The sequence below is a fragment of the Gobius niger genome, assembly GCF_951799975.1.
Source record: "Gobius niger genome assembly, chromosome: 8".
In the NCBI taxonomy this organism is placed as follows: domain Eukaryota; kingdom Metazoa; phylum Chordata; class Actinopteri; order Gobiiformes; family Gobiidae; genus Gobius; species Gobius niger.
Window position 1 is genome coordinate 6,538,133 of NC_136859.1, and position 9,600 is coordinate 6,547,732.

The following is a 9,600-nucleotide window of genomic DNA, read 5'->3' on the forward strand; positions in this document are numbered from 1 at the left end:
ATTGATTTGGGGACAAAGGCCATCTTGTACGAATACTGGAATCTGAAACACATTAGCAAACCCACATTTATGTTTTAGTATTACATGTTGACACGCTATAAAAGAAATCTGATGGAGCTTTTTCCCCTCACAGATTAGATTAGCGATTCGTGTTAAAAATGTCAGGCCCAGAAGCATTAACGTTTGAGATTAGGACGTGTGTCACCTGTTGAAGTGGCAGGACAGGTCGAGGGTGAAGGGAGCGGTGCGTCTGATGATGCTCTGAGTCTCCTCCGGCTCGTAGCGAAGTGTGTTGGAGAAAACCACCTGGTCCTGCTTGATCTAAAAACACATTTACAGTCACTTTACAGGATCAAAAAGAATGAATCCCCTGGGTTTGATTCTGGCCTGGTGTCTGTAGAGTTCGCATGTCATCACAAGAGAAGCCGACCTCCCACACATGACAATCTAAATAATAAGTATTTTAAAAACATTTTGGAATCTGAAAAAGGCTCTTAAAATGCAGTAAATCCTCACAACACCTGAAAAAAACCCATCCAGGCTCAGGGACAGAAAAGAAAAGCCTCACTTGGAACTAAACTAGGGACCTTTTAGCTGTGACAGGGGTTATGCAGGTAGAAGGAAGTCAAATTTCATGTATTTTAAAGAGGGGGTATTACGCAAAATCGACTTTTTTAAGCTTTACATCATGTTATTATGTCATTCCCTCATTAAACACATGCCTGAAGTGTTGCTTTGGCACATTCACGTATTTTTGAGTAATCTGTAAAAACTCTGATGGCGGAATAGGTTTGCCTGAGTCCTCCTAGGAACCCCCCCCACCTCCTGGAGACGCCTCCGTGCTTTCGTCACCAGCCGAGTAACCAACCACTGCTCCTCAGCAGAACCCCCTCCCCACTGATGCCAGAGACAGTGTGTGGAGGGGGCGTGTCGGAAAGGCTCAGAGGTTCTTAAAGAGACAGAGGCCTATTTCAAGACATTCGCTACAGCCATTTTGAGAGAGCAATTTTATACAAGGTAGTTATTCTAATTTACTGCATTTACAGACCAACAGAAGGTTTCGTCATCATTGTAGTGTGATATAGACTGGTGCTATGTGATTGAAAAAAGCATAATACCCCCTGTTTAAAGGAACAGGCCACCGTTTTTCCATACTGTGATATGTTCTTACCTGAGCTTAGACGAGTTGATACGTACCTGTCTGGTCTTTGTGCCCGTGGAAGAGCGTGGCAGCTTCCAACTTCACCCACGTTTGGAGCCATAGGAATACATTGGGAGAGGCCAAATGCTAACAACATCTTTGGTTGTTGTGCATGACTGAGGGCAAACACAAAGACCAGACAGGTACACATGAACTCGTCTAAGCTCAGGTAAGAACATATTTCAGTATGGAAAAACGGTGGCCTATTCCTTTAAGAGCCCTTTAAGTCCATATTTAATTGAAGATTTGCAAAAGATCAATTGAACAGAGAAATGAGAAGGAATTCCAAGATTGTAAATGTAAATTAGCCACAACAGGTAACGTGCAAGATTAAAACTGCAGGTGAATCTGTTATAGACAAACTTATGTGGCAGGAAATTCAGATTTCACGAGGAAAGAAGGGAACTACAGGGCCAGTTGAATAAGTTCAGCCTCACTCACAGTCTGGTCAGTGCCGCACTCCGTCAGCATCAGCTCAAAATACACGTAATCCTCCGTGGTTTTCGTGGAGGGGCAGTTGCCCAAACGGAGCGTCCTGCTTGGATCACCGCTGCCCAGCACGGCCCGGTCCACCTGGACAGAAAAATGAGTTGTTTACAAAAGTTTATAAATATGAATTTCAAACAGGAGGGTTGTTTTAGGTTTTAGGTAATGCTAATTTTAGCTATTAAGCAAAATGCCCCTCATGCTGCTCTGTCTTGCCCTCCCCATTTATTCGTGCATCTTTCTGACCTCGTGGGGCCCAAAGTACGGCCCTCAGATCCATTTTTTGTGGCCCTCAAGCTTGTTGAATTTGCACAGATCAGAGACGGTAGTTCTCTGATGTGTGGTAGTTCTTTTGACAAAAAAATGAATTACGACTTTATTGGACATATGTTTTTGGAATATTGCAATTGTGATTCGATTTGCAATTTTTATATTTTATACATTTAAATGTATAAACTGCTAAAATGATTGTTACTTTTAGACTGTCAATATAATACACAATAATCTGCTTTCAAAAATATTTGGCTTTATGTGGACAGCGCCCTCTTCTGGAAGAGTTCAGCTAACACCTTTCCCCGACAATCAGAGTACCTCTGGGGGACAGCCACGTGGACTAATATAAGTCTGGGATGGAATCACATAGCATCTATCTAAGCACTTTAGAATCTGCTTCATGGAAACTCAGACAAACTTTTATAGATGAAAAAAAGGTTGGATGTCCTTGCTCTAGAGTAGACATTAAAGTGCCTTTAGGTTTATCTTGCTCACGCTTCAACAAGTGGAGGAAACCCCAACATAGCGCTCGTTTGGCTTTGAAAAGACTTGGCTTTATTGTAAAATGGAGAAAGCTTAGCATCTCCTTATTATATTGTTGCCACCATAGAAAGATAAAGCAGACATGTCTCGTTAGCATTACACTAACACTTTTCATACCGAAAGGTATCACAAAGTGCTTTACAGATTACAACATTTAGAACAATACTCCTGGCACAACCTCCCATATATAATTATATATAAGGATTAAATAAATAGATGTCAGTTAAAAGCTAAGCTAAAAAGGTGGGTCTTGAGCCTGCTCTTAAAGACATGAACGTTCTCTGCAGCCCTGAGCTCCTCCTCAGGTCGTTCCAGAGGCGAGGGCCGTAATATTGGAAAGACGCCTCGCCATGAGTCTTTTTGTTGACTTTAGGAATAACTAGGAGACCCCTGCCGGAGGAGCGAAGGGGCCGTGAAGGTTCATAAGGTAAAAGCTGTTCTGAAACATAAGAAGGACCAAGACCCTTAAGACATTTAAAAACCAAGAACTTTAAAATCGGTCCTGAAGCACACAGGGAGCCAATGCAGCGATTCTAAAACCGGTGTAATGTGGTCCCGCCTCCTGGTCTTCGTCAGGACACGAGCTGCTGAGTTTTGTAGAAGTTGTAGACCTGAGATCCTCTTTTTGGGAAGACCAGAAAGCAGGGCATTACAGTAGTCGATACGACTGGTGATAAAAGCATGAGCGTCTCTTGTGGAATAAAAGTCAGCTCAGAGTCAAAAGTCACGCCCAGGTTCTTCACCTGTGAGGAAGGATTAAAGGACAGTGACTGTAGTTTGGGTAAGTCTCTCTCTCTGGGCCTCAAGACCGATGATAAACATTTCAGTTTTGTCCTGGTTAAGCTGGAGAAAATTTGCCATCCAGAATTTGCCATCTAAAATGCAGTTAAAAAGTGCATCTATTGGCCTGGTGTCATCAGGAGACGCAGAGATGTACAACTGTATCATCAGCATAACTGTGAAAGTCGACTCCTCCATGTCTCCTGATGACATCATATTCCTCATGTCAAGTGGCAGTTGCTGAAACCGGACGGTCATGCAGTAGTTTGATGGTTCCCACGTGGCTGAACTCACCTCCACGAACATGCGGTTGTGTTTGCAGTCGATGCGCACGGAGGCCTCGGGCTGGGGCTCCGTGGGCGGGCGTTGGGTGCTGCTCGGCCTCAGCAGCTCCAGCATGGGCTCCGGCAGCGGGTCCTCCCCAGTGCCCTCGGACGGCCGGAAGTGTTCGGGATCCACCAGAGGAATCCGGGAGTCCAGGAACTCGGGGAGCTGCAGGTACGGAGGGAGAGCCGGGTCCACGGGCTGAAGCAGATCATGACAAGGCATTCAAGGGCGTGTTCAGACCAAGAAGCAATCTGACACTAAATGTAATGCGGCAGAACAAAAATATACCAATGAAGGAGTGAGTGATTGATTGTATGTGCTCTTCTTGAGGGTTTAAAAAATATATATAATTTAATTTAGATGACGACCAACAGTTCAAGTGACATTTGAATTTTTAACAGAACAAATGATCCTATGTTCATGGCAAACAGCAGGCTCGAATATCCTAATAACAAGGTGGACTCTGACTCGTACCTCAGTGCCAGGGAGATGGAGCTCGTGTGTCCGGGGAAGCCTCTCCTTCAGCCGGTGTCTCTCCTCTGCAGCCCGGCCCAGCCCCCAGACGCAGCGGCCATGGTCACTCAGAAGCAGCACGAAAACAAAAGACGTGAAAAAGAGCTGGTTTACTAAGTTGGATTTCATTTTTGCCGCGTGTGCGCGTGCTGTCGGGTCCGTTTGGCGTAAATGAGCGTCACCTGTGGAGCTCACACAAGAGCGCCCTCTGCTGCGAGTGAGTGTAACTGCAGGCAGGGCACACATGACCCATCCACACTGGGAATGATTTCCTACGTTTGTCCGACTTGCTGAATTGGGAAGTGACAATTATCAAAGTAACCAAAGTATAGGCCCATAAAGAGATTCTTGACTATTATTAATATAAGATCAATTAACCCCTTAGCCCCCAGGGTTAGGGTTAATTGATCAGGTTCCAAACCCAGCGGGACTTTCCTTGTTAACCTCTTAACTCCCGCCTGAACCGAGAGGATCTTTTCCCTCACGTGATCAGATTTTTTTTCCCATCATTTTTTTGTTGGGTATTCAACTCATTTTTGTAACTTTTTGGTAATGTATTTTTTATTTTATTTTATTTTTCATTTTTTGTCACATTTTTGTCATTTTTCGTCAAATGCTTGTATTTTTTTGTCCATTTTTTAATCAAATTTTTGTAATTTTTTTTGTCAATTTTGTATCAAATTATTATTTTTTTGGTCCATTTTTAATCAAATGTTTGTATTTTTTTGTCATTTTTTGTCACATTTTTTCCATTTTTTGGTCAATTTTTTAATCATTTTTTTGCTATATTTTGGTCATTTTTTGGTCATATTTTTTTAATTTTTTGTCAAATTTGTATCACATTTTTGTCATATTTTTGTAATTTTTTGGTCACATTTTGTCACATTTTCTTCATTTTTTTGTCACATTTTCGTCATTTTTTTGTCACATTTTTGTTATTTTTTCGTCAATTTCTTGTGACATTTTTGCCACTTTTTCTTAAATTCTTCGTCACTTTTTTGTCAATGTTTTCTCACTTTTTTGTCACATTTCCATCATTGTTTTCGTCTCAGTTTTGTTGCTATTTTCACAGCTTTTTTCCAGAAGCTTTTGGACTGGGGTAAAGCCAAACTGGAGAAAATGTGCTCGGTTCAGGTGGGAGTTAAGGGGTTAAATAAAGGTAAACATAAAAATAAAAAAATAAATTCCACATACAATATAATACGTCCTATAGTTCTTCAGGTGGTGCTCAGGGTCATCAGTTTAATTTGTGTTTATTTACATCTTGTTTCAGTGAAGGTGCCCAGCCCAGGACAATAAACAACACAAACTACACAAAAACACTGCAATTCATTTTCATATCATTTTTTTGTATAACAATGAAAAAGGAAGCCACTAAATAAAACAAACTCATTTGATATTTGTAACATCCCAATTTTTCACAGGCCGGGACAAGTTCATCGGCACATTTCACAACATCCAGGGTCACTTTTACACAAATGCATAAAACTAGCCTGAAAGTTCATGAAATTGACACAAATGTTTTATAATTCGATGCACAAGTTTACAATATACTAATACTACTTGGTACTGATGTAGAAAAATTGTAAAAAATACAGGAGATCTCTGGGACTGATTTACTAGAGCAGAGAACAATCTTGCTAAGTGACTGCCCTGCAACATGTGACTGGACTTTTATTTTACCTTTTGCATCCACTGGGCCTCAGACTTGCTGTTTTTCTGCCTCCACAGTCATGTTGTGGTTTAACCCCTTAACTCCCACCTGAACCGAGCACATTTTCTCCAGTTTGGCTTTACCCCAGTCCAAAAGCTTCTGGAAAAAAGCTGTGAAAATAGCAACAAAACTGAGACGAAAACAATGATGGAAATGTGACAAAAAAGTGAGAAAACATTGACAAAAAAGTGACGAAAAATTGATGAAAAAGTGGCAAAAAATGACAAAAAATGGATAAAAAATTGACCCAAAAAAATGATAAAAATGTGACAAAAAACAAAACAAAAATTGGATAAAAAATTGACAAAAAAGTGAAAAAAAATGACAAAAAAATGACAAAATGTGAAAAAATTACAAAAATGTGATAAAAATATCACACAAATTTGACAAAAAATGACAAAAAATGACAAAAAAAAATGAAAAAAAATGTGACAAAAATGTGATAAAATTTTTAACTAAAAAATGACAAAAATGTGACAAAAAATGACAAAAAAATGACAAAAAAGTTACAAAAATGAGTTGAATACCCAACAAAAAAACAATGGAAAAAAAATCTGATGACGTGAGGACAAAGAGGCGGGAGTTAAGAGGTTAAGCAACCTTGTTTTCTGCTCAAGTAATGTCATTTATGCTTCAGAAATGTGTTTTTATCATTATGAGGCGTTTTTCTGGTTTATACTTGATTTACTTGAGCCAGTTTAGACGCCCTTCCAGACCCGGTTTAGTCCTGATCTGATCCTGAGCTCGGTCAGGCGGTTCTTGGAAGGTCAATTAGGATTCAAGATTTTTTTATTTGTCAAATTACATTACTGGTTTGAAATTATGTTTCTCTCATCCTTGATTGTGGAGCGGGGCGAAGAGAGGTTTGAGGGAGTTCAGCTTCCCGATGGCCGTGTGTACGAAACTGTTCCTTGGTCGACTGGAATTATTTTATGAGGTGGATCTCGGTTACAGCAAAAGAAAAGTTACAGAACTTCTGCTGAAGCCAATTCTCTTCATGTCCGTCTTTTGTGGGATCATCAGAATGTAGTGGTGTCTCTCTCTCAGGTGGAGCAGGAGCCAGGACCAGCATCCATGTTCACCCATGTTCACCACAGGGCGAGGGCCAGGGCCAGTGTGATGACGGAGCCGGTCCAGCAGGGGGCAGCAGACGTGAGGGCGGTGTTGCAGAGGTTGGAGTCGCAGCACGTGTTGGTGAAGGTGAAGTTGAGGTCCATGGTGTATTTCTGCCCCGTGACGCCGCACATGGAGGACAGGACGCAGCTGCGCTCGTACAGCACCACCTGGAAATCACCTGAGAGAGGAGAGAGTTTCAGACACCAACACCGGGAGGAAAAACTATTTATCGGATTACTCCAATCTCTCTGACCATCTAAGCCAGTGACGGACAAGGATGACATGCAGCTCCTTTCACGTCAGCGCATGATTGGACTGAAACAGTGCAGGGTTTTGTCTCACCTCGATGTCCCACGGCGCGACTGGACAGACACAGCTGCTCCGGGGGACATTTGACCGGGAAGTGGATACAGTCGAGAGGAGAGACGGTTGGAAACACACAGGTGTAGCAGAACAGAGGAGCTGCAGAGACAGACAGAGATGGTTCAACTTAATTGTATGAGTAAAAATTGCCTGAATTATAGTGAACAAATCTGAATCGTGTACAGAGCCAGGTTTAACCTCTTAACTCCCGCCTGAACCGAGAGGGTCTTTTTTTGTAACTTTTTGTCATTTTTTTGGTCATTTTTTGTCACATTTTTTGTCACATTTTTTCAGCATTTTTTAATCACATTTTTATCACATTTTTCAACTCATTTTTGTAACATTTTGTCACATTTTTGTCATTTTTTGTCACATTTTTGTCATTTTTCGTCAAATTTTTGTACATTTCTTGTGACATTTTTGCCACTTTTTCACCAATTTTTTGTCACTTTTTTGTCAATATTTTCTCGGCTTTTTGTCACATTTCCATCATGGTTTTCGTCTCAGTTTTGTTGCTATTTTCACAGCTTTTTTCCAGAAGCTTTTGGACTGGGGTAAAGCCAAACTGGAGAAAATGTGCTCAGTTCAGGCGGGAGTTAAGGGGTTAAATGTATGGGTTTGTTTTGTAACATCATAGATACAATATTTATTTTAAGTGAAGATTTTGGATGGTCTTTTTAATTTTTTTATTAACTAGTTACCGGAAAGTCAAATTTTGCCTTGTTTTTTTTTTATGTGTGTTTTTTTAGTGCAGATGTCGTCACCACAATGTGAGAAAAAGGGGGTTTGAAGTCACAATTCATAGAGAACAGTAATCCATCCAACCATTTTCAGGTCAAATGACATTGCACCTGCCCCCTCTGGCGCCTCCTGCAGGTGGTGGGTCCACAGAAGGACGGCCTCATGATAAAGGGGCCTGTTGGTCTCTCATAAGGGGCTTCTGAACCGCTCTCTGTCTGACCCGTCACCTAGGACTCAGGTCATGCAAAACGACAAAAGATGTTGTTAGCATTTGGTCTCTCCCAATGTATTCCTATGGCTCCAAACGGGGTGAAGTTAAAAGCGACCAAGCTCTTCCAAAGACCAGACAGGCACAAATCAACTCGTCTAAGCTCAGGTAAGAACATGGTGGCCTATTCCTTTAAAATCCAGCTGTGACCAAATATTTACTAAAATGCTACCCGAGTACTGTAGTGCTGAGTAACCTTTTGTGCGTAAAAGTCTGAGTCTATATTTTCAAAACAAAAAGCCAGAAAAATATACAAGAAGATGAAACACATGAAACACAAACTACATCTATTTTACGTGTCACATTAAGCTTTTGCATTTACAATACACATTTTTTTCTGTTCAAGTAGGAGTACAGATACTAAGTTACTCAATTAGAAGTAAAAAATATATGGTACTAAATTAAGAAGTCAAAAAGTTACTCCAGCACATGTACTTCAGTGAATGTAACTGAGACCTACTCGCCTCTGGCTGTTACCAATACTGTTGTTGTGTCCTTGAGCAAAAGTAGTACTTTAACGATACTTGGTTCACAATACCTTGAACTTTCTAATACCTATACGCCATTATTTGTCATCTAGAATCAAAACATTGAAGAATAATGTTACTCTATTCCATAAAAGATGATTTCTTTTCAATTTGTATCATTTATTTGACAACCAAGAAACTTCCTTTAGAGCTGCCCCTGGATCCAACATGGACACCTGGTATCTAAAGAGAAAGACTTATTTTCAACACCTTTTTCTTTCAATACCTGCTTCTCTTAAACACACTCCTCTTGTCTAGGGATGCATTATTTCAAAAATGCTGCATTACTCACCCACAGTTGTCACAGAACTCAAAAGCACCACCGCGTAAGTGAACCAAGCCATGGCTCCTTCGCTCTCAAATCAGCTCCAAAAGAAACCCTCTGCTCCAGCCCTGTCCTCGTCCTCTCCTCGTCCCTTCTGCGGTCGCTCGGGAAGCCCATGATTCCTTTGCTGTGGCTGGGAAATCTAAATCTTGTTAAGCTCCTTCTAATTGTGCGCCAATTAGCTGCAAAGATAAAGATTCGATTAATCCTTTAGGGTGAATCTGGGTTTGAAGATATCCAGGTCTTGCATTAGAAAAAAAAAGCAGGAAAACACCAGGTTATGTCCATTTTCGAGCATAAATATATTGAAATCAATGTATAGTTTGTTTTCCTTGCAATATCGTCCGTGCACGGCTTGGTTAGCTTGATTGAATCTCGTCCTAAGTCCGTAATGAAGGACGTTTAGCTGTAGTTTAGCGGGCG

At 40.9% G+C, this 9,600-nt stretch overlaps 1 protein-coding gene across 1 annotated transcript; it reads right to left on the reverse strand.

Moving 5' to 3' along the window:
- Positions 1-6,925: 6,925 nt before the first annotated feature.
- On the reverse strand, positions 6,926-9,196 carry LOC306966808 (uncharacterized protein; the record flags this gene model as incomplete). The annotated part of the gene is made up of 3 exons (XM_079561624.1): positions 6,926-7,131; positions 7,296-7,415; positions 9,145-9,196. 3 exons carry the CDS (start codon positions 9,194-9,196, stop codon positions 6,926-6,928), a joined length of 378 nt encoding a protein of 125 aa, XP_079417750.1.
- Between the last annotated feature and the right edge of the window lie 404 nt (positions 9,197-9,600).